The 24377-nt window shown below is 42.5% G+C and overlaps 1 protein-coding gene across 1 annotated transcript in view; it reads left to right on the top strand.

The window, feature by feature from the left end:
- Positions 1 to 22505, top strand: part of MACC1 (metastasis associated in colon cancer 1) — a 41510-nt gene extending 19005 nt beyond the window's left edge. Inside the window, exons 2-5 of the mRNA XM_015426150.1 lie at positions 4062 to 4160; positions 5266 to 7337; positions 14597 to 14785; positions 22209 to 22505. Coding sequence (XP_015281636.1) covers positions 4070 to 4160; positions 5266 to 7337; positions 14597 to 14785; positions 22209 to 22421 — 2565 coding nt within the window. The 5' untranslated portion in view covers positions 4062 to 4069 and the 3' untranslated portion in view covers positions 22422 to 22505. The remainder of the gene's footprint in view (positions 1 to 4061; positions 4161 to 5265; positions 7338 to 14596; positions 14786 to 22208) is intronic.
- The last annotated feature ends 1872 nt before the right edge of the window (positions 22506 to 24377 follow it).

Raw genomic sequence — 24377 nt, 5'->3', positions numbered from 1 at the left:
GGCAGCTCAAGCTTAGAAGGGTGAATACAGCAGAGGTGGGGGTGAAGGGGAGAGAGAAGACAGCCCCAGTTGTGGGCCAGATTAAAGTCCTGTGCAGGCTGGTTCTGGCCCATGGGCTGTAGGTTTGACACCTCTGACCTAGTTTCTTTAAATGAAACTAAGAACTCAGGGCCTGATGTATTGCATCCAAAGGTACTAAAAGAACTTGTGAATGTAATTTCTGAGCCTCTAGCCATTATTTTTAAGAATTCTTGGCAAACAGTTGAGGTGCCAAAAGACTGGAGGTGGGCAAATGTCCCCATCTTCAAGAAGGGGGAAAAGGAGGATCCAGGTAACTATGGACCCATCAGCTTGATGTCTATATCTGGAAAAGTTTTAGAACAAATCATCAGTCTGTCAGTCCTTGAGCATTTAGAAAGGATGGCTGTGATTACTAAGAGCCAGCATGGGTTTCTCAAGAACAAGTCATGCCTTATCTGTTGTTATTGTTGTTTTTTGGCGAAAGTTACTACCTTGCTGGATCAGGGAGTAGACATAGTTTATCTTGATTTCAGTAAAGCTTTTGATAAGGTTTCACATAGTATTCTTGCTGACAAGTTGGTAAAGTGTGGCTTGGATCTTATTACTGTTATATGGATCTGTAACTGGTTGACAGATCGCACCCAAAGAGTGGTTGTTAATGGTTCCTTCGAGGAGAGTGACAAGTGGAGTGCCTCAGGGATCTGTCCTGGGACCTGTTTTGTTCAACATCTTTATCAGTTATTTGGATGAAGGGATAGGTAAAGGTAAAGGTCTCCCTTGCTCGAAAGCCAGTCGAGTCCGACTCTAGGATTGCGGTGCTCATCTCCGTTTCAAAGCCGAAGAGCCAGCGCTGTCCGAAGATGTTTCCGTGGTCATGTGGCCGGCATGACTAAACACCAAGGCGCACGGAACGTTGTTACCTTCCAACCGAAGTGGTCCCTATTTATCTACTTGCAATTTCTTGCTTTCGAACTGCTAGGTTGGCAGGAGCTGGAACTAGAGACAGGAGCTCACCCCGTCTTGCGGCACCCGGGTCTCGAACTGCTGAACTACTGACCTTCCACAGCCTCCAGTTCAGCGTCTTAACCACTTGAGCCACCGCAGCTCCGAAGGGATAGAGGGAATGCGTATTAAATTTGCAGATGATCCTTAATTGGGAGGGGTAGCAAATATGGCAGAAGACATAATCAGGATACAGGATGATCTTGACAGGCTGGAAATTTGGGTTGAAACAAATAAAATGAATTTAAGTGGAGATAAATGTAAAGGTCTGCATTTAGGTAGGAAAGTAATATGTGTGAAAAGGATCTAGGGGTCTTAGTAGACCCTATACTGAACATGAGTCTGATAGCTGTCCTAACTCCCCGCATCTAACCTGAATGGAGGGATGGTGCTACAGCTGTTTAATTAAGTAAAGGAAATGTGGTTCAGTGCCGTATTTCTTCAGCTTTTCACATATCCGAGGTCAAGAGATTGTATCAAGTGCTGATTTTAGGTCCATGAAGGCAGTTGACAACATGCCTTCTCCAGAACTCGTGTATTTATCAACCAAGAACTGGAGGGTAAGGCAATGGTCGATGGTACTTGTTTCTTTTTAAAAACCAGCCTGTCCATTTCCCAAAATATTATTTCCTTCAGTCCAAGATTCCAGCTTTTTAAGAAGCATTGCAGCATAAAGTTTTCCTATAGTGGATAGCAAGCTTACTGGATGGTAATTCATTGGGTCTGTCGGGTCCTTTTTTTATATAAATTGGAACAATTATTGCACTGCACCAGACTTCGGGTATATTCCCCTTCTTGTTTATTTCAGTGAAAAAAGCAGGCAAAATCTGTGCCCACCATTCTGGGTCAATTTTAAATAGTTCTGCTGGTATTAAATCAGGCCCAGGTACTTTCCCTTTATTTGTTGTTGTTTAATTAAAGTCGTAGTCTCACTTGCTGTTACCAGGGACCATTCCTTCACACCCAATGGTAATATCAGCCTACCTTCTTGAGTATTTCCATTTCCATTTGTGAAAATAGAGGTGAAAAAAGCTTCCCAGACAGTGGCCGGAATATGACAGGGTACAGGGAGCTGTCATATAGAGGATGGCATGGAATTGTTTTCTGGTGCCTCAGAAGATCAGACCAGAACCAACAGGTTGAAATTAAATAAAAAAAGTTTTTGGCTAAGCATTAGGAAGAACTTTCTTATAGATAGATGGTTCCTCAGTGGAACAGGCTTCCTTGGGAGGTGCTTGGCTCTCCTTCTTTGGAGGTTTTTAAGCAGCAGCTAGATGGCCATCTGACAGCAATGCTGATTCTGTGACTTAGCCAGTTCATGAGAGGGAGGGTTGCATCTGTGCTTAGTTCTTGTGGTCCTTTGTTATACGCCCAGGGAAATGCTGATCACCACGTTGGAGTCAGGAGGCAATTTTCTCCAGGACAGTTTGGCCAGGGATCCTGGAGGGTATTTTCGCCATCATCTGGGCATGGAGCAGGAGTCACTGGGTGTGTGTGGGGGGGAGGTGTTTGTGAATTTCCTGCATTGTGCAGGGGGTTGGACTAGATGACCCTGGGGGATACCTTCCAACTTTGTGGTTTTATATTTCTCATTATTTTTACATTTGTTCGGGGGAGGGGGTCACCCAGAAGTAAGTATCAGCTGATAAAGGAATGTGGGCTAAAAGAAAAGATACATCTTATGTATATTCCACCAAATACGAGGTTTAGAGATTTAGACCTGATGCAAATCAGTCCCAAGAGAATAAAGAACATTTCTGTGAATTTCCAAAAGAATTCTCCAAACAACAGAACTTCCTAAGTAAACCACATAAAAATGTAAAGGGTTCTAAGTTAGTTCTAAGGAGTGCTTATTATACTAGACCAAAGCAAAGACAAAATTACATAGCATATTCCTAAGCAAACCCAAACAGAATCACATACCAAAGTAACAGTCTAGCAGAACTTAACAGAAACGTCTCCAATTTGGAGCAGAAGTTACCTTTAGACGTGAATATGAGAAACATGGAGACCAGGACAATCTCTTGAAGCAGAGATGTGCAGTCTATCCCAGCTAGCAGAGAGAAACAAAATGCCAGCGCTCTGTGAAATCTAAAACTGACTCTAGAGCCAGGCCAGTTACCCTGCTTTCATCCCACTTTGGATAACATGGGACCCTTTGAACATCAAAAGGCTGGTATTTGACAGAAAAGTGGGAAATCTGTGAAATTGAAAGTTTATTACTTGAGGAGGAACCTTGAGGGCAGATTTACGTCAGAGGTTGAGAGACACAGGTTTGCATGGAGACTTAGAAGTCAAATGCTCAGTGACTGCCGCATGTCATATCAACACCCTACAGGAGGGCTAAGCTTTGCCTTCTTGCCTGATGGGACTTAATTGTCTTTGTCCTGTTGAAACAAACAAAGCAACAAAATATAGCCTGGCTGATTGATACCAAGGAGGGTTCAGAAAAATCAACAGGCTCTAATCTACCCTCACCCTTAGCAATTCCCTTTTCACCTTTCCAAGGCTGTCACTGGCCTGCTGGCATCTTGAAGTGTGTGTCCATAGGTTCTGCAAAAAGCCTTTGTTGGCTCTAGAGCTGCAGGTGAACCATCAAAAGCCTGCATCAATAACATGTGGATGCTTTTGTACATGTGAAACTTGCCCTTCCTTCAAATAATGACGTGTCCAGCAATAGGGGGCAGTGGCTGGAGTGGTGCTGGCCCCCCTGCCCCCCTCTGGTGCCACCCCTGGCTCCAGACTAGGTAGTTTCTATACCACTTGATGTATCATGTTTAAAAGCTCATGCTTTGTTTCATCTTTGTTTGAGGTTTCTGTTTGTTTTCAGATTGCTGTAGTCCAGACCCTATTGTATTGTTCATTAGATGTCCCATCCTGTTGATTGTTTACACTATGTAATCTGCCCTGAGTCTCAGTGAGAAAGGTGGACTGTAAATAACAATAATAATAATAGTAGTAGTAGTAGATACAAGATTTGTGTTTTGTTGTTTCTGACATTTCTCGCTTTGTAAGCTAACATGTCTTAAATCTATTAGGAAGAAAAATGTCTGCTTCCTGTCGTATGAAGGAGATTTCATGGAGCAGATCAGAAGGATCTCTGATTGACTTGGATGATGGAAGCCCTAATTGGACAGGTATTTGGCTGGCATCCTACCTTTTCAACCAGAACTTCAGTCACTAGATTGTGGTTATGTAAGAAGTGCTCCATAATAGTATCATGGACAAGGGGCTTGTGAAAGTCCCCTTCTTCTCAAGTATGTTCTGTACAGGAGAAGTTGAATACAGAAAGACAGAAGGAGGAGGAGGTGATAGATGTCAGTCTGTAAGCTGTATAGAACAGGGGTGGCCAAACTGCAGCTCGGGAGCCGCATGCAGCTCTTTCACACAGTCTAATTTAATGTTAATAAAAAGCAAATTTGCGTATTTTTCAATAAAAACGTGTGTGTAATATTTGTTCATGTCTTGTGGCTCTCAAATATCTGACATTTATTCTGTGTGGCTGTTATGTTAAGCAAGTTTGGCCACCCCTGGTATAGAATATAGCACAAACAGTGAAAAAAATGAGCTGCTCTAGATTAATCTTTTGGAAACTACCAAGTGAGGAAAAAATATAGTCCAAAGTATTTTACTACTTTTTTCTCTCTTCAAAATATAAAACAAAAGTAATTCCTCAAGGAATTTTTTTGATTATTTTTTTTTTTTGCCATCAAGTCTAGCTGCCTTCTGGCAACCTGTAGTGGGACTTGAAGGCAAGGGATGTTCAGAGGTAGTTTGCCATTGCCTGCATCTGCGTCATGACCCTGGTATTCATTGGAGGTCTCCCGCCAACTACTGTTCTGATGAGATTGGGCTTGCCGGAGCATTCCTGAAGGAATTTCAAAAAAAAAAGGTCTTAAGGAAGTCTTTTTTGGTTTCCTAAATTTCAAGTCTAAACTGGGAGAGATGTTATGAAGCTTGGCCAAGTATGAGAACTTTCAAAAATATCAACAGGTTCTGTCAGAAATAAGCCATGTACAATAGGAATATTATGTGGGTGTTAAATTTTAAAACTGGAAACCTGAGTCATCACAATCAGAGCAAGTCAAAGGGTTACAAGTTTTGATGTTTTTCTTCACATTACTCTTGGCATGTTTAAAGTAATTAGTAGGGGGAAACAGAAATAACTTGGCAAAAGTGAAATACCAGTTAGAGCGGGATAAAAACCAAAATGGGAATATTTATCTCTGTGTTTATTTTTAGCAAAAGAAGAACAAAATGAATTACATCTGAAGTCCCATTGGCCTGGAGAATTTAAGCAAGGTGCCCCTGGCGTGTTCAAGACAAATCCTTTTTGGAATGAACTATCTGCATCCAACCCTTTTCTAGATGATGTAGCTCAATCAAGTAACAGAGAGAAAAACAACAAGTGTATATCTATCTTAAAAGAAGACCCCTATTTATTTTTTAGGGATTTGAATAATGGGGAGTCAAATAACACGGATTCTGCTGCTTCATCTGGAGATGAATTAAATATTGATTTTCTGTTCCTTCACAAAATTTCAAAGGGATCTGCAAAATATAGGAGTGCTTCAGATCTTTTGGATATTGTTGGGGCCAAGGTTTTTGAACCTCCTAATACAGATCCATCCAACCACCACTTGCCTCTAGATAGTGAATCGCTTCAAAACGATCGAGAAGCCTATAAAACAGCATGGCTGAATCAACGACAGCTGGCCCGATCCTGCCTAGATCTGAGCGTGATGAATCAGAGTCCAGGATGGGCACAAACCCAATCTGTAGAAACTCATATAGTATGTAAAGTGAGTCATGAAGGTGGCTCAGTGCAGCTTCCTGACTCAGATATTGCTGTTCATTTCCCTGAAGGTCATGTAGCACTTGGAGAATTTCAAGAGGTTGGTTTACGGGCTCTCCTTGACCCTCCCTCATCGCTTAATCATGAACATTCAATCACTATAACCCCACTGATAGAACTTACATTAAGTAACCTCAGTACAACAGAAGCCATTTTATTAGAAATGAAAATTGCAGCTGAAGTGAAAAAAGACCCTTTTAGTCAGGTTATGACTGAAATTGTATGTCTGTGTGGTGGCAGTAAAGAAGGACCATTTGAAAAAATACACACCTGCTATATCTATAAAGATACTATACAAGTGAAGCTGACAGAGTTAAGTCACTTGATGTACATTGTGACTGTAGCCCAAACAAACACCATTCATTCTCCTTCAGCAAGTGTTTGGGAATATATCCACAGAAAACTTTCAGTTGGAATTTATGGACCCAAACATATCCACCCGTCTTTCACTGCTGTGTTTGCGTTGTTTAGTCACAATTTTGTGCCAGAAAAACTCAGAGTGTGTGACATTAAAAAGGGTGGAAAAAGCATGCCCCCAGTTGTTTTCCAATTATGGGGGAAGCACACATTTATCCTTGAGAAGCCACAAGACCTGAGCATTTTTGTGGCCTCTTGTGATTCTGACTTTGAAGTGAAGGAAGAAAATCAAAGTAGAGAAGTTAAGCAAGGAATGCTGAAAGGGGGCGGTGAGGTGGTTCACCGACATTTTCCATTTTCTGTTGTCAGCTCAAGGAAAATACATCTGTTTGTCTTCCGTGTTCAAGTTAAAGTCCCAAACAACAAGCTGGTTTGCCACTTCTACATTACTACCCCGGAGCCAGCTCCAAAGCTACTCCCCGGAATAGCTAAACAGGCAAACCGACTGAAAAAACGCAAAGAGATCAAATCTGCACCTTTGCTGTCAGTACCAATAATTAAATACCCTGCCTTTCAAGATAAGCCTTTAAATGTTACTAGCTACGGCATAGCTTTGAAAACTGTGTTACGTCAAACAAAAATTGATTATTTGCTGGAGTATTTTAAGGGTGATACAATAGCACTTCTTGGAGAAGATAAGGTGAAAGCTATCGGGCAAGCTAAAATAAAAGAGTGGTATGTGGGAGTTCTTAGAAGAAAGGTTGGCCTTATACACTGCAAAAATATCAAAGTTATAACCAAAGATCAAGCTATAGATGTTGAAGACAGTGCAATCATGACCAGCAGCCTCCTTGAACAAATTACATTGCCTTTTAAAAAACTGACCTACATCTATTCAGCAATCTTATCCACTGTGTCGGAAAAAATGTACGACTGGAAAGCTTTGGCTGATGCCCTTGGATTTTCACACATGTCTCTGGCCGATTTCAATGAGGTGCAGGCTGAGAAAGAGCCAGAAAAAGTCGCGTATGTTGTGAAAAAGCTGAAGGAAGTTTGCCACGCTAACAGGAGTAGGAGACGTTTCCTATATGAGCTCTCTGTTGTAAGTATGGTCAGATGGGTTTCCTTTGTTCACGTGTGAGATTTGGTCATAATAAATGTAGGTGATTTGTTTCTGGCTAAGGTTACCCCACCCACCCTTAAGGCCTCTGGGCAGGTAGACTTAAGCCAACAGAGCTGTTTGGAAATGAAAAGCTTTGTTAGCAGTGCAAGCAGCAGTTGCAGTGGAAACTTTTCAAGAAGTCTCTGACTTCCTGCTTGGTACTCCTCTATGCTTCACAATCAAGATATTTTTAAAACCTAGAGGTGAAAAATGTGTACAATCTTAAATAACAACATAGAAGAAAATGAAAATAATTTGAGTGTGTTTTGCCCACTGGAGAGTTGGTCACTGCCAATCAATGGCCTCTCATGTTTTGTTACATTTTAAAATTACTAATGATAACCCTATGGGAATAAAAAAAAAAGTAGCTTCCTGAAACCTTCTTAGGTTCTTAAATCAACTTCCCCTCCATATGCCTTCAAAGCCCTGAGTAAAGCTAGGTAGGCTTTGGGAATCTAAAGCTGACAACAGATTCCTGTGGTCATCTGATGAGTCAGGTGCACCATGCTTTTGTTTGTAATGTATTGAAGCCCTTTCTCCTCAAGCTTGCATGATCATCACTTGCAGCCAGACAGCACTGCTCTTTGCTGGCACACTTGGTTTGTGTAATCCTCGCATCTCATGCCACTCATGCCACTCTGGGCTTTCTAAATCCAGACTGCAAACAACTTTCTGTCAATCTCTAACATAATATAATTGTTGGCATTGTATCACATCACATTTTGCCCCTCTTCACCCTGGAACTCTCCAAGTTTGCTTCCAGTATACACACTTAAACCCTTTTGAGTAAACTGATGCCAGTGCTGCATTATCCCTGGTGACCAGTGTTCCCTCTAAGCTGAGTTAGTGTGAGCTAGCTCACAGTTTTTCAGCCTCTAGCTCACAGAATTTTGTCTTAGCTCAGGAAGGATGGCTCCAGAGCAAACTGACTTATGCAGCAGCCAACTTTACTCGCTCGCAACTTTAATGTCCATAGCTCACAAAGTAGAATTTTTGCTCACAGGACTCCACAGCTTAGAGGGAGCATTGCTGGTGACCAAGATCGGGAAAGCTTCTGTGGTCATAATGATTAACATTAATATATAAAGTAAGGTTGCCAGCTTCCAGATGGTGCCTGGAGATCTCCCACTATTACAGTTGATCTCCAGATGACCAAGATCAGTTTCCCCAGAGAAAATGGCTGCTTTGGAGGGTGGACTCTATGGCTGTATACCCTGCTTAGGTCCCTCCTCTCCCCAAACCTTGCCCTTTCAGGCTCCACCTCCCAAATCTCCAGATATTTTCCAACCCAGATCTGGCAACCCTAAGATACAGACAGACCGGTAAGCAAAAGTTGTTTATAAGTGAATTGTTGACTTATTTAAAAGGTTTCTGTGAATGTTTTGATTTTAGCTTTATATAGATGTTGATAAGGGAAAAAAAAACTCTATATGAATACTGAACAGCCATGTCTATGTAACTCAAAATGCTGCGTATTCTTGACACCAGAAATTAGTTCAGTAAAAACTTCACATTACCTGTTTATTTTGATGTCTGTTAACTAGGGCATATATACTTTTTTGATTTATATCATACAGTCTTGAATATAAATGCCCTGAGAGGAGACTCAAGGGATCTCTGTTACTAAATCAGGGACATGTCATTATACAGCTGAAACGAACACAGCTCCTCAGAGTGTTGTACTAAGAATCCAGTAGGCAGTGTTAGAAAGGAAATATGTGTGTTTCTTCTTGTTCATACTGAGCTATAACCAGTCAAATGGGCAACTAAATGGCAAGTGAGACCCAGTGTAAGTGCAAAATGATGCACATGAGGACTAAATAGATTCTAATTTCACATATTTGCTGGCGACATCTAAATTGACAGTAACTATTGCTGACCTGTAAAAGATGCATGAAATCAGGGTTGGATTAAGACATACCAAGGCCCCAGACTTGTTCCTATTTCTGTGCTCCTTAGCAGGTTGCCTAATAGGACAACAGCCACATTGTTTAAACATGGCAAACATTGGCAATAATGGGTTTTGTCACTGTCAAGACACTACAGCAAAGATCTCTCATACTTCTCTGCAGTTGTAAATGTAAAAATAGGCGTACAGGTAAAATTTCTGTCTCTCCTTTCCAGCTTCTCTTTCCCAAGGCTATTTTCGGAATCCTCAAACAGATGCTCTTGATAAAGCGAGCAGTATCTGCTCTTTAAAAAACATACACCACAGCTTCTTGCCTAAGAATAGCAATTAAACCTCTGCAAACAAAGACTTGTGGCCGTGCTGGCCCATGAGGGGGGAAAAAATTAAAAGCAGCAATGTAATAACTTTTGTCAGATACAGCCAAAATATCACAAAGCCACAAGCCAGCTTTTGAGTTTCCCATACCACTTCAGCAAGGTGGATTTTCAGTACTAAATATAAAAAGAAAGGCAAGTGGAAGGAATGTTTCCAGACATGATGTCAAAACCCCATCTCTTGTTTGAAGCAAAAGAAGTGAGAAAGCTTGGTTATAAATGTTTCAATAAATTAGATGATGATGGGTGCAAAACAGATTTTAAGTTGGAACCAAAGGCTGCAGGGCTAAATAAACAAAAAGATATGGCTGCTGCCTCCCTTCAAAAATAGGTATGCCAGGCCCTAACCTGGATCGCCCAAGCAAGCCTGATCTCATCAGATCTTGGAAGTTAAGCAGAGCCGACCCTGGCAAGTACTTGGAAGGGAAACCTCCAAGGAATACAAGGGCTGGGACACAGAGTCAGGCAAAAGTAAGCCACCTGTCTGAAATGTCCAAGCCCCACTAGAGGTCACTAGAAGTCAACCATGATTCCCAGGCACGCACGCACACACACAAACACAAATACTCACCAAAAGAAATAGACATGTCAGGTATAATTCAGATCTCTCTAGCATTAATCAGACATATGTGTCCTTGTAAATCAGATATCAAAAGTGAAGAAAAACTTTTATATCATCAAAGCTGGAGATTAAAGGCTGGCGATATAATAAAGACTTAATAGCAGTGTTACTTAGTGGTTGGAGGGCTTATAACTCCCTATAAGTCCCATTTTGGGCAGGGAGTAAAGAGATTCTATACTGGGTAGAAGGGGACTAACAGCTACCCAGTAATTGAATTTGGGTTACTGTTCCCACTTTCTTCTGTTCTGTAATCTTACTTGCTGAAGGCATGGCAAGACACAGTTCATCCATGGTATCCTCATGCTTGTAGACCTTCCCCCCGTCCCAGATAATCGGGGAAACATTGTGAGGGTGTTGACAATGGATGACAATGAAGGGCCACAAGGGACAAAATTAAATCTTAAAAGAGTGTTCTCCTAAGTTAGGATAGCTTTAACTGTGTTCACGGAGAAAGAATTATGAAGAAGAACACAAAGAGATGTTGGTTTTCTACAAGTGATACAGTTATTAAATTATGCTCTTTTGTACTGCTGTTACTGGCCAGAATTCCCTTTTATATCTTACAGAATTCATAGACTAGTACAGAAGGGTGGTGCCCACTTTTTAACACTTGAGCTGAGGTGAAAGAGAGTTCTGTAACAGGAGTTTCCCATAAACCATCCATTGCCCATTTTTGTAGAGGTCAGAGGTGGCTGTTTTATATACTTTCTATAAGATCCCCTGAATAGTAAGTTATTTCAAGGGGCAGAATTTAAGACTTATATTCTTCCTCAGCTGAAATGCTGTTCCTTTTATTTGGTCTTTTTTATATATATATTTTATTGAAACTTTTTTCTTTTCTTATTTTAACAGAAAAAGCAGTGTAAGTAATTGCAAATTTGTCAATAGTAAAAGCAACATCAACATAAAACGCAGAAAAACAGTATTCAGCTTTAGAGGAAATAATATTCCATATAGAACCCATGCTCAGTAGCCATTTCCACTCCCTAAAATAGAAGGTGTAACTCAAAATGACGAGGGTCTATAGCCGAAGCCATTCCATGTAGTGAGGATTTTGAGGGATTCTACCATGTGTTGAAGGAAGGAGAACCATATTTTGACAAAGTTAGATTTTGTTTTTGAGGCCATGTGTTTTCTGTCATTGTAAGTTTCTGCAATCCTGTCCATTATGAAGTGTTCCCAGCATTTATTTCTCCATGTTCTAATATCTGGTGGGTCTGGAGATTTCCAAGCAGCCGCCACAGTTAGCCTTGCAGAGGCCAGTAGAGTGGAAGTGAGAGTCGAGATGTTCATATTCTGGGAGTCTCTGTCCACTAGCTGCAATAGTATTACTGCAGGATCTAGAGGAAGCTTTTGGGATGTGATTGCTGCAATCTCTTCTATCAATTGTCTCCAGAACGATTGTATTGCCAGGCATTCCCACCAACAGTGGAAAAAATAACTTACAGATCTGCACCCTTTCCAACAGAGATGATTATAGTCGGGGTGCGTATGTTGCAATCTTACAGGGGAGAGGTACCAATGTGTGGAGTTTGAAAAACTGTAGCCTTATGGAAAAGATTCTAGATTTGCAAGCGTGTGAGCTCCAGATTTCGGTCCATTGTTGGGTGGATAGCTCTCTGCGAATATCTTTGTGCCAGGCTGTTTTATTAGACATAAATTTGTCTTTTTCCTCTTCCAGCAAAGATTTGTAGACCTGTGAAAGAATACCTTTTGTTTGAACAGCAGATTTGTCAAGAATGCACTCAAATATTGTCTTGGGTCTTGAGAATGTGCCTTGATCATTCGCCCAGTCGATCAGACTTTTGATTTGATGTAGCTTCAGCCAGGATATTTTTGTTTTTAATATTTTTTCGAAATGATTATTGAGTCTTTGACCCAGCAGAGCAAAAGCTGCCTTTTCTCATGATGTATTTTATATTTACAAGGTGGTAGAAAGCATTCGGAAAGAAGTAAATCATTGAAGACTTTTTCTTCTTTTGTCTCAAATGATCATGTAAGCCCTGAAAGCCAGGCTATTGACAGACATCCCCCCCCCCCAAATAAAGTTTATTCAGTTTTAACCTTGTTATAAAGTCATTACTCAGGGCAGAGCTCTCGATGATTTCTATTGGAATTTTCTTTGGCTAATTACTATAGGCAGCACTGCCTGGATCTCCTTAATCAGGAGTAATGAGTAAATACTATTATTGATTGAATGTGATTATGCAGTCTGAAAACAAACATCAGATTTGCATAACAATCTTCTTTTCACTGTAGGAGCAACACATTTTTGGCAGCACAGGTGTAGCCTGTAAGCTGGAGAACCTCCTTAATTTTCCTTCTTCAAAAATCTGGCTTCCGTTACTCTGCTTGCAACGACAGTTTTATCTAGTAGCCAGACTTTAATTAGTGGACGGAGAAGTTATTGGCTGTTTGAATTTATGTAAACTTTTGAAAATCCATATCCAGTTTGGATTAAAAAGATAGTAGTTTCACATAAAAATGTGGCTGGAGAGAGCTGGTAAATATTTTCCCAATACATCCTAGTATGTATCCTCTGTGGGCCACATGCTTTTAACGGCTTGACTGTAAACATAAATGTTTTGATGAGATAGGGTGTGCCATGTCTCTCCATGAAACACTGCTCAGTGGTTGAGTACATGTTTTGCATGAATTGTGTACCTGATATCTCTAGTACAGAACACAAAAGGACAATTGTCTGAGGTTTTGGAGAGCTGCTTCCAGTCAGAGCCTAATGTACAGAGCCAGATGGACTGCTAGATGGTCTCACTTTGCATAATAGAGATTCCTATCCTTTGCATTCCATCTGTCTGTGATTTGATGACATTGGCATCGGGACGTTTCATATGAGCAAAGCGATATCATGAACAAGTCTCTGCAGTCTGAAGCTCTTATGATACTAATGGCATCCCCAGCAGTGCAGCTACCTAAGATATAGGCCACACAGTGCTGATGGATTTCCACATCTCTGTCCCTTTCTGACAGCTTAATGTCTTTGAGGGTTTTTTCCCCCATTCCAACCCTTAACACAGAATAATACTGAAATAGTAATCTTATGAAGCTTTGCGAGAGTGGGCTATAAATTAAATAGATGATGGTAGTGGTTTTATATTCTTATTGTCCACCATGAGAAATATTTTCCTACAAAGAAAAAGGCCCGTTATGGAAATAAATACAATGAGCTCTAGAAAGAGACTCTGGGCGGGTGCCCTGCCCTTGGGCACTCAGTGTCAATTTGCTGTGCCGACCTCAGCAGGGTATAATGACACTGAGTCCACCATTTTCTCCAGAGGAACTGATCTCTGCTACCTAAAGAACAGTTGTAATTTTGAGTGGTCTCCAGCCCTCACCTGGAGATTGGCAAAAATGGTTCCCCAGAAGGGAATGGTTGGTTTGGCGGGCGGAGTCTATGGCTTTGTACCTGTCCGAGGTCCCACGGCTCCTGAAACCTCACCCTCTCCAGGCTCCATCCCTCACATCTCCAGGAATTTCCCACCATTTTCTCCAGGGGAACTGATCTTTGCCATCTGGAAAGCAGTTGTAATTCTGAGTGATCTCTAGCCCTCACCTGGAGATTGGACACATTTTACCTCAGAACAGCAAACTGTTTAGAATGTTAGAAGCAAAAGCCAATCAAGTCGCATATGCAAATGACCTCTGTGTTCCAAGGCAAAGGCCAATGAGGCTGCATATGCAAATAACCTCTGTTCTGACTGGCTATGGGGGGGGGAGAGGAACAGCAAACTATTTAGAATGTTGGAGGCGAGACTCAAGCAATGCAGCCAGTGGGTAGGGACAGATTCTGAGTGACACACCAGGGCGCCAACCAATTCCGGAGCATGTGGAATGTTCTAGAGAGGTACCACCACCATTCGGCTTTTATATATAAGGGAGATAGTGGAACATTTCCTAGCTCTTTCCAATGGAAGCATCCTTGTTTGCCAATAGTAATAGAAAGGTAATTCAAGTCAGCATGTTCATTAACCATTGTATATTTTAGGCAGTTACATTTAAAATCTCAAATACTGGGAAAAATCACTTTTTTCCAGGGTTATAAAATTGGATCCAACAGAGATTTGAAGCAGGAAAGCAATGTGATGTCATTTTTAATGGTTTTTATCTTTTCAGTAAAAATTGATTTTTCTTCTAAAAGCTGTCCACCTGTAGTGGTTTAGTAAGAAAAAAAAGTGTTCCAAAGCATTAATCTTCTAAATGGCTGTGATGACAAGCTATAGGCTTATTTGTTGTTAAAGACTGCTGGATAATATAACTCTCAAATTTGTGTCTGCAGGCACTTTTGAAGCTGGATTGCCAAGGGTTACTAGCGCGCATTACGCAGGACACCGTTGTGTTTACTGCAGCTGTAAAACTAGGAAAAGGCTGGAGAGAGCTGGCAGAAAAATTAGCCCGACTCACAAAACAACAAATTGAAGCTTATGAAATTCCCCACCGGGGGAAAAACGGGGATGTTCCTCCAGAGGTGAGGCTTCATGATCTTTCTTTTGCTAAAAGGGCTAGGATGCATTTTTTAGCTGGCAGTCAGAAAAGGTTATAAGAGTTGAAAGTGTTTTGAGAGAGGGCACGCCGTTCCAGGGTGTACACAAGTTTCTTCAGGCCCTCAGTGGCCTCTGGCTAAACACATTGTTCAGGTTTTTGGAATGATAACACAATCTGTCAGACCTGTTTCTAGAGGGGAAATCTGGTTTAGGAAATCCCTCATAGTTACCTTGTTCTTTCAAAGGCTCAGACTGGCTTTTTAGGCTTCCACATTTATACAGTTCTCTTAGGTGTGTCTGGGCCACATGTGATTATACTGGCACAGCATGGCTTTTAAGCCAAATTTCAAACCCTGAAGGAAATTTATTCTTAGGTGGAACTGTGCATTACGCACAGAGTATCCCTTGTCATGCAAAAGGCTAGATTTTATGGTGATCTTACCCTCTCTTTGTGAGTCTAGCAACATTTTTATTTAGAGCTATTTGTCTCAAACAGCCGGAGGGATCTCATATAAGCAGCCGGTGTGTTAAACTGTCAGTGTGAATAATTAAATGAAATATTTGCAGAACCACATGGCTACCTTTGGGGGTTTATCAGCATGCAAAGCTTACCACTTGGACTTTGATGGTTCTGTGCATAGTGCTTTCATTGTTCTGTGGTTCTGATTGATAGGCTGGGTTTTCCCAGCAAAAGGCTATCCCAGAGAATCATTGTTAGGCAGATCCTTGTCTGCACCAGCATGGTAGTTGTGGAGCAGACACTGAACACCAGGCCGCCTGAGCTTTGGGTTACTTACCTCCAGACAGAACCTGGAGAGATCTCCCAGAATTAGAACTGATTCCCTAGGCAGCAGAGATCAGAGAACTGATCCAGGAGGGAAGGAATATTGAGAACAATCAGAGTCAATCAAAGGGAAGAGATATCAAAGAATCCTTCAGGGGTAGGTTCTTGGGGGTGGTGTTCAAATCATTGTCCCCTCCTATAAATCTTTGCAGTTCCCCAATTTGTGATATAGAAATGTATCTCAACTCCATTTTGATAATGAAACCTGCAAAATCATCTACCATAGGTAAGGTGGGGCTTTCTCCATACTTGGAATCTCCGAGGTATGCATGAAAGTATGAATTCAAAAATTAATCCAAAGCCCCCCCCCCCCGGCAACCCTCTCAGGCTGAGGAAGGCTGAAAGTTCTACAGAAGGAATGTTGAGAGCAGTTGAGGGATCAGTTAAAAGAATAAAACTGGAGAGGGGAGAAGAAATCAATCTGTGTAAGCTCTGAGAGTTTAAAATATTTTGGAAGGGGAGATTTCAAAATGTGGGGTGGGATTTCCAAGTTGTCCACCCATAGTGACTGCTCACAAGCCACCAACTTGTTTATTGTAAATACAATTGAATAACTGTTCAGGAAAAAAATAAGGCTCTCTTTGTCTAAATGTCGTTTTTTTTTTCCTGTTTTTCTTTACTGCAACAGTATTAGGGTTGCCAAATCTTAATTTCTTACCGGCGGGGGACCGTCCTTCTGGTCCGGGAGCTGCTTGGGGAGTGCGCGCGCGCGCGCCACCAGGACGTCACCAGAAGTGACGTCACACGCTGGGCGTCACAAACGGTGTGGCTCCGCCCCCAGCGTGCAACGTCACTTCCGGGTGACGCGCACGCGGGGGTGGGGTTTCCCCCGGGCCCCGATGCCGGGAATCGGGGCTCCGAAACGGGGAATTCCCCGCCCCCCGGCTGCATTTGGCAGCCCTAAACAGTATTGAAGATCCTTACTTTCCTTCCTAAAGTTTTAACCAAGAGTTTCTTCTTTGCTTTTGCAGTCTCTGTACTATAATCTCTGTCTCTGCTGTCTTTGTTATACTTCAGGTGATTGTAAGGCACCTCTGCTAAACAGTTATGCGCTCCTTGGCAAGGATCATCTCATCCTCTACTGGAATCTTTGCTGTAATCTTGTGTAGGCGACAAGTGGCTAGGCCTTGATACCTCTCTGTTTCTGTGCCCCCCATTTATCTCTCTTCCTCCTTACATTTTCTCTTTCCTCAATACTCATTCCATGCTGTGTGAATTCATTGATGATTGATCCCTAAGCTTCTGCTTCCATTTACATCCATATGAGCAGTTTACATCCATATGAGCCTGTCCATCAGCTAAGATCAGCACTGGAGGCCTGCCTTTTTGTGCCCCCATATTCAGAGGCAATACCTTTTCTGTTACGATGTCTGGATTATGGGACAGTCTCCCCCTATGTGTGGTCAACTTTAAGGGTCAAGCGAAAACACTGTTATTGTTTCTAGGGTTTTGTTGATCTTGTTGGTTTGGCTCTCCCCTGGCCCTAGTTGGATTATAATTTTAGCCTTATTATAATTTTAATTGATTATTTTATTTGATAATAAGTACAAATCTATGATGAATTGTTTCTGAGAAAGACACGCTTTGCTTTTAATGTTATAAATTGCTCATTGCAAGACCAGTTAGTTTCTATTTTAAACACTGAACAGGAACATTGAGATGAACTTCTATTCCCTATATTCTGTCTGGCCCAGCAACTGCATTCAGAGAAACAAGAATGAATGCAAAGGTTGCCTCATTATTTACACTTGTTTTCCAGCACCATCTCTGACCTTCAGCCCTTGCCTTTCTTTCTAAATGTGTTCTGCTTCGTATACTGATCCTTGTGCTGGGGAGGCTGCAGGGGTTCAGGCAGCCCCATCCATGGTGGAGGACGTTGCAGCTCTCTCCATGGGCTCTCCGTAAGATGAACCTGTGAGGACTGGAGAGCCCTCACACAGGCTGGGGCCCCAGCAAGACAAGCCTGCCCGGGACTGAGCCAGCTGGGCAGAGGCTGGCAGGCATTTGCAGAGGGGAGAAGATTTCACTCTGATAGCGAAAATATGAGGGGAGGCAAGGAAGGGAGCAACCCAGACTCAAGGTGCGGATTCAGCTATTAAGGCAGGCCTTAAAAGAGGTAGTTTGCTAGATCCTGGGGCTGGACTGGAGTAGGGAGGAAGCAAGTGGCTGTAGGGGGAGGAGTGAAGTAACTTTCTGCCATGGAAAGAAGCCACTTTGTAACAAGGGACAGAATAAGGAGTACAGACTATTGATGAGTAACTCACTGTTTCTGCTGCTTTCTTGCACCAGGACTCATGGCCAGATGGATAAGTGGTCACCCCCTCTCGTAGTATTTTGGAACTGAAAGGGCATCAGCTACTTACCCACCAACAATTAGTTTGTCATGTTTGCAAACATCCTTGTTTTACAGTCTTTGATCTTACAATTTTCATCTGTGAGCATCCCTCATTCATTCCATTTAATAACAGCAGCATACACCAGTTTGGTGTAGTGGTTAAGTGCGCGGACTCTAATCTGGGAGAACCGGGTTTGATTCCCCACTCCTCCACTTGCACCTGCTGATGTGACCTTGGGTCAGTCACAAGCTCTGGCACAGCTGTTCCTGAAAGAGCAGTTTGTGTCAGAGCTCTCTCAGCCCCACCCACCTCACAGGGTGTCTGTTGTGGGGAGGGGAAGGGAAAGGAGTTTGTAAGCCACTCTGAGACTCCAAGTGAAGGGTGGGGTATAAATCCAATCTCTTCTTCTTCTTCTTAACAGCTGTGGTGCAGGTATCTTCAATGATAAATTAAAAACTGTCTCAGAGAATTCTCTAAAAGGCTTTTTTTAAAGACCTGCTTATTCAAGCAGTTTACATGTGCAGAGACGGCTATCACATTTCTTTGACCCTCTGCAGCTTTTCATTGCTGTTCAGAACAAAAGAGCTAAGCATGAGTAGCACTCCATCCTGCCTTAGGTTCTAATTGTAAAACTGATGAGGAGGAAGAAGACAGCAAAAACACAGCTTGATTTTCTGCCCTGGCTGAGTTCGCAGAACTGCCATTAAGGAAGCCCATCATTTTATTTGCAAATCAAGCTTAACTGAACACACTTGATCCAGGAAGTCCTTGAGAGGTTCACTGTTATTTTTAGCCCTCTTCGTTGCAAGTCTTTAGTATGTATTCAGCAACAAGACTGACATTCTGGCTCCATAACTGTTGGTGATAATCCCACTCGCAATTTGTGGTTTTTAGATGTACTTTTAAAGCAGCATGTTTTTTCAGACATGGATTCTTGTGACAGCAACTTTTTGATGCTTCCCTCCCAGTATTTTTAAGCCTTTATATCATCCCTGTACATCAGATCTTGGAAGTAAATGCTTCCTGAACTATTCAGGTAATATGTCTTTTTGAAGTTGAAACCTAAAAAAAAATATTATCATGCAGATTTGCATTATGTGACTGACCCCAATCTTCTTTACCTGCTGATTTCTTCAATTTTTGCTGCTATTGCATCTTCCAGTAGACTCTGCTGCAAAGGATGAAGACATTGTCAAGATCTTGTTAGTACTGAGGTCTAGCAATCCAGCATTTATTATGGATGAGGGATACTACTAATTTCTGCCTCCTGAATCCAGATAATTTCTGGGTTATCCTGCTTGTACCATCCATGAGTTTTCAATGGTTGGAGAAATGCTGTGAGTCGGAGCTGACAGTAACCACCTAAAAGGACCATTCTTCTGATGCACAGGAGACTCAAAATGTGGCTACCTGCATCTAACCACTGGTCTAAACTCATTTTCAATCTAGTGAGTCTAGCACAGTTGATGTTTGCTGATAGCCGCCATTCAACCTGGCCAAGAGCAACTGAGGGGAAACTCGAGGAGCATGGTCTCTCTCATCTTGGGTTTCAGAAAACAAAAGAAACAATTAAATAGTGGCTCTGGGATCATGCCCTACAATCAGACAGGGCACAAGCACAGAAATGTCCGATTATTCTGCAGCATACCAAAATCCTCCCAACCAACAGATTATTTTAGATCCCATGAGATCTACAAATATTGGAGAATCTTTTCCCTTGCATACTTTAGGGCCCACTAGATTGAAAATGAGTTTAAACCAGTGGTTAGATGCAGGTAGCCACATTTTGAGTCTCCTGTGCACCAGAAGAATGGACCTCCACACATGAAACACCTATCTTGTAGTACTGTATAGCCCATCCTGTATGGTTCTGTCCCAACATCACAATTTGAAGTGTGTATGCCAAAGATTAAATTTACTGAAACAGTGATGGTGATTTTTTTCAAAAGAATAGCTAATGCATGTAGAAAATGCAACTGTAATTTTCCTGATCATTCATTCTCAACCCAAATAGCACTTCCTTTCATCCAAAGCCATAAGATCATTTTCTGAAATTAGCATAAGGGTGGCGACCAAATTTGTACCCCAGAATCCTTTGGAAAGACTCTTTTTAGAAAACTAATCTAAATGAACCTAAATGCTGCACTGGCGTTTTCCCCTGGTTTCACCACCAGCTGTTCCAAGTCCCTTTGCATTCAAATCAATTTCATCTTGCTTTTTATCCTGGGTTCGTTTTTGCTTTTTGTTCTGCAGTGGTTCATCTTCCTTCAGTGGTCAGCTCGGTTTCAATCCTCTCTTGCCTCAGGTTTTCTGACCACTGTTTTGTGGCAGTTTTTTCCCTTGAATTGGTTCCACCCTGAGGCAAACTGCGATGCAGACATGTTCCCTTGAATATCCCCCCTCCCTTTTCCCTAACTCCCCCACTCATGTCGATGTCGTTTCTCCCACTCTGCACATTTTGCCATCTTCCCCCATTCATCATTGCTTCTTTGTAAAGTGTTATCTTTTTTTTACGTGGCATAAGTCTAACAATAGGAGTTTATCATTAAACTGTGATCACTGGTGGAAATTTTTTTACTGAACTGCGAGGTGTGTGTGTGCGCTCCACTGCCTAAAAGAGCACCCCCAGGAGCAGGAGCTGATCCTGCGGGGAGAACGATCCCTGCAGGCCCAGCTGGCTTGACATGCCCCTCGAGAGCAGTGCCCAGAAGGACTCGCCTCTTAGGAACTGTGCCTCAGCTTCATTGTGGGGCAGGAGAGCGATGGAGGCACCTGGCGTCCTTCCTTGCCTCTACGGTCACACAGCTCCAGGTGGACTCCAGCCTCTGGGGCCCAGGCCCCCCTGCGCTTGTCTGCGCCGCCACTCCTGCCCAACTCCTAATCACTTGCTCACTCACAACACACACACTGCCTCTCTCTGCTCCTCTGGCTTCAGTTTTATACCTCCCTCCCATGACGTCTCTCTCTGGGACCGGGGCGGGGAAAGGGGGAGCGAGAGAAGGTTCTCCCAGCCCAGCCTTTGCATCCAGCAGTTTTAATGTGTTCAAGAGACGCGTCCTGTGGAAAGACCGGGAGGAGGGTGGGAAAGGAAGAAGCTGCTGGACACACACACACACACACACACAATGGCCCCTCAGGATTTTCCGTCAGGCTGTCAAGTCTTGCTGAGCAACTGTGGGCTGGAGAATTTGGGTGTACTGTGCGTGGTCAGACTCGCCTCTCAGGAGCTGTGCCTCAGCTTCACTGTGGGGCAGGAGAGCGACGGAGGCACCTGGTGTCCTTCTTTGCCTTTGCAGCCACGCAGCTCCAGGTGGACCCCAGCCTCTTGGACCCCAGCCTTGGCTCCGCCCCTCCTGCCCTAATCACTCGCTTGCTCACAACAACACACACTGCCTCTCTCTGCTCTGCTGTGCTCCTCTGGCTTGAAATTTTATACCTCCCTCCCATGACGTCTCACATGCATGCACACCTTGCAGTTCACTAAATCCCCCCCCCCAGTGATCAAAGCTTAACAATAAACTCCTGTTGTTAAACTCAATCCCTGAGGGGTTTTTTCTTAAAAAATTAAGGGACTCTTTTTGTACACAGTGACCGTCCACCACAGAGCTTGAACAGACAACCCTGCTGTGGTGAGCACAATGCTTAACTCATTGAGCTTGCTGGACCTTACAGCAGCAGCAGCAGGACAATTGTGTATTTTTTAAAAAAACATTGGATGCCGCCCCACGTCATCACAAGTGACATGTCTACTTTAATTAGACAAAAAAAAATGTGGGTTGTGCTTGTAGATGCAGAATGCACACACAGAATATGCAATAAATACACCAGGCGGCGGGGAAAACAGTGCAGAGGGAATGCATGTGAAACTGAAGTCAACCTTTCAGGCTTGACTCCTCAGGTTCTCCAGAGCAAGTTGTCAGTGCAGAATGGGCCCAATTGTGGAAGAAACCTCAGCTGTTGCCTACAAATGTAATGGTACTTTTCAAGGGGGGGAAACCCTTCAGAATTGTTTTATGGTTTTATGGTTACTGATTCCATTAGGAATGTAATGACTCTTGTAAAACTGAGTTTATACCTGGTCTCTTGTACTGGAAATTGCATTGTAAGAATACTTTCAGTATGCTTGGAAACAAATGTCTTTTGTTTTTGTTTTTTAAAGAGAGTGTTTTCATATTTAGTTGCTGTGAAATCTAAACACGTGATCACTGATGCATATTCATGTTGCAGATGATGTGGAAGCCGGCATATGATTTTCTGTACACCTGGGGAGCTCACTATGGAGACAGCTACAGGGACATGTTGCAAGACCTGCAATCTGCGCTGGACAAACTGAAAAATCCTGTAACCAAGCACTGGCGAGAACTAACTGGAGCACTGATTCTGGTGAACTGCATGGAGGTTCTCCGAGCAAATGCATTCTCGAGGATGGATGAAGAATAAAATCTGTCTGATTTATGAACACGCTCCCAGAATTACCTGTCTGAAATGCAAAACTGGAGCATTTGCATTACGAACCATGAATGCCTCCGTCTGTGAAAATTGCACCTATTGTGTTGGCTTTAATAGTTTATAGCTTTTAAGAATTAAGTATTTTTTTCCAGCAGCACCACTTGTATCTTGCTTTTACATTCTTGTATATGTAGTACAGTGTTTCCCAAATAGGGTTGCCAACTCCAGGTATTCCTGGAGATTGTGCCTTGGCAAGGCAAAGCTTGAGGAGGGGAGGGGAGGGAGGTCAGCAAGGATGTAATGCCATCGAGATCACCCCTGGAAGCTGCCATTTCCTCCAGGGGAGCTGATCTCTGACATCTGGAGATCAGTTATAATTCTGGGAGAGATCTAAGTTCCACCTGGAGATTAGCAGCCATGTTATCCAATGTGGTGACTCTGCAAACCTCTGCAATAGATGCAGAATTACACTTTGGTAAGGGATTATGGGTTGAGAATAGTATTACTGACCTCAAAGTAGGGCTTGAAGTTCTCCTGAGTTTATAACTGATCTCCACATCACAGAGATCAGTTCCCCTGGAGGAAATGGCAGCTTTGGAGGGCAGACTCAATGCCATCACATCCCCACTAAACGCCCTCATCTTCCCAAAATCTATTCTTCACAGACACACACACACACACACACCGAATCTCCAGGACTTTCCTAAGCCATAGCTGGCCATCTAGTTGCAAGGCCAAGTTATACAACTCATTCAACAGTTTCTTTCCTAGAATTGCTCACTGACTCAAATAACTCCCTACTGATTCTAGTCTCGTTTCTGATAAAGGTCAGTTGGGAAACCTCCTATGGACATGTGCATATGCATGGTTGCTGTGAGATAATTAAGGATGTTAATTAATTGCATATGTTAGGTGGATGTTTTTTGTGGGATTCAGTAGTCACTGAGTTTTGGGATTGCGGTGGAAATAGACAGTGTACAGGGGTTGTCTTTATTGGTCTATATTCCCATAATTCCCCTAGGAACAAAGGGAGGTTGTGCCATTGGTGTAAGTAAGAATTCTATCCGCCATCTCTACAAACTCTAACAACTAGTTTCACTCTGCATCTGTTGCCATCTACAGTGAAATATCCCTTTCCTGATCAATTTGTAGTTCCTTTCCCTTCAGTTTTAGGCATTTGGGCTTTTTAATTGTTTTCCTCATTCCCAGCAGGTCATAGCACTTTTCTGATTTCTCTACTGTTGCCTCACCTGCCGTTCAGATCTGGAACTGAACTTCTATAACAATGGCAACATCCTGGAAACCATTTTTATTTTCTGCTCTTGTTCTGTTATTGTAGGACCCAATGGGTAGATAAACTGGGGGAGCAGGAGATACAGCGGAGGTTATATAATACAGTGGTAATCAAACAGCCATCACAGTTTGATAAGGCTAAATAGTTGTTCATCCAAAACATGGCAGCTGCAGAGTCCACTTCATACTATTGAGGTGATTTTGCTTACATGACAACTAGGACAGATATTTATGGGGAAACTAACTGTTCGAATTCACTCATGCACCTCCAGAAGCAGGTGTCACAGCTGTAACACTTTATAAGTAGAAACTTTGTACAGTTACAGTTCTCTCTTGTTTCCATTCATTGTATTTCCTTTGAGTGGGCTCTAATTCAAGCAAAGACAGATCTGAAAGGTCAATAGCATCTATTGGGTCAATAGCTGGTATGTTAGTTACTACCTCTTCCTCAGCTGATTTTTTTTAAAACAGAGGTACAAGTAGGGCATTAGTTAGTTAGATAATGAATTTATTTACTGTTCTTATCGGCCCTTTTGTTGAGGCCGGTTCCATTCACTGTACTTAGAGCATCTAAGCAAAGCAGCTTTAGAAAGGAAGACTTGCTTTTAGGTTGATTTATAAATGTTATGGTGCAGGCCATTATTACTTGCCTGT

This window comes from Gekko japonicus, unplaced genomic scaffold (assembly GCF_001447785.1).
Source record: "Gekko japonicus isolate JY-2015 unplaced genomic scaffold, Gekko_japonicus_V1.1 scaffold77, whole genome shotgun sequence".
NCBI lineage: Eukaryota > Metazoa > Chordata > Lepidosauria > Squamata > Gekkonidae > Gekko > Gekko japonicus.
Note: the sequence above shows the minus strand (reverse complement) of the source record. Positions and strands in the feature narration are given on the sequence as shown.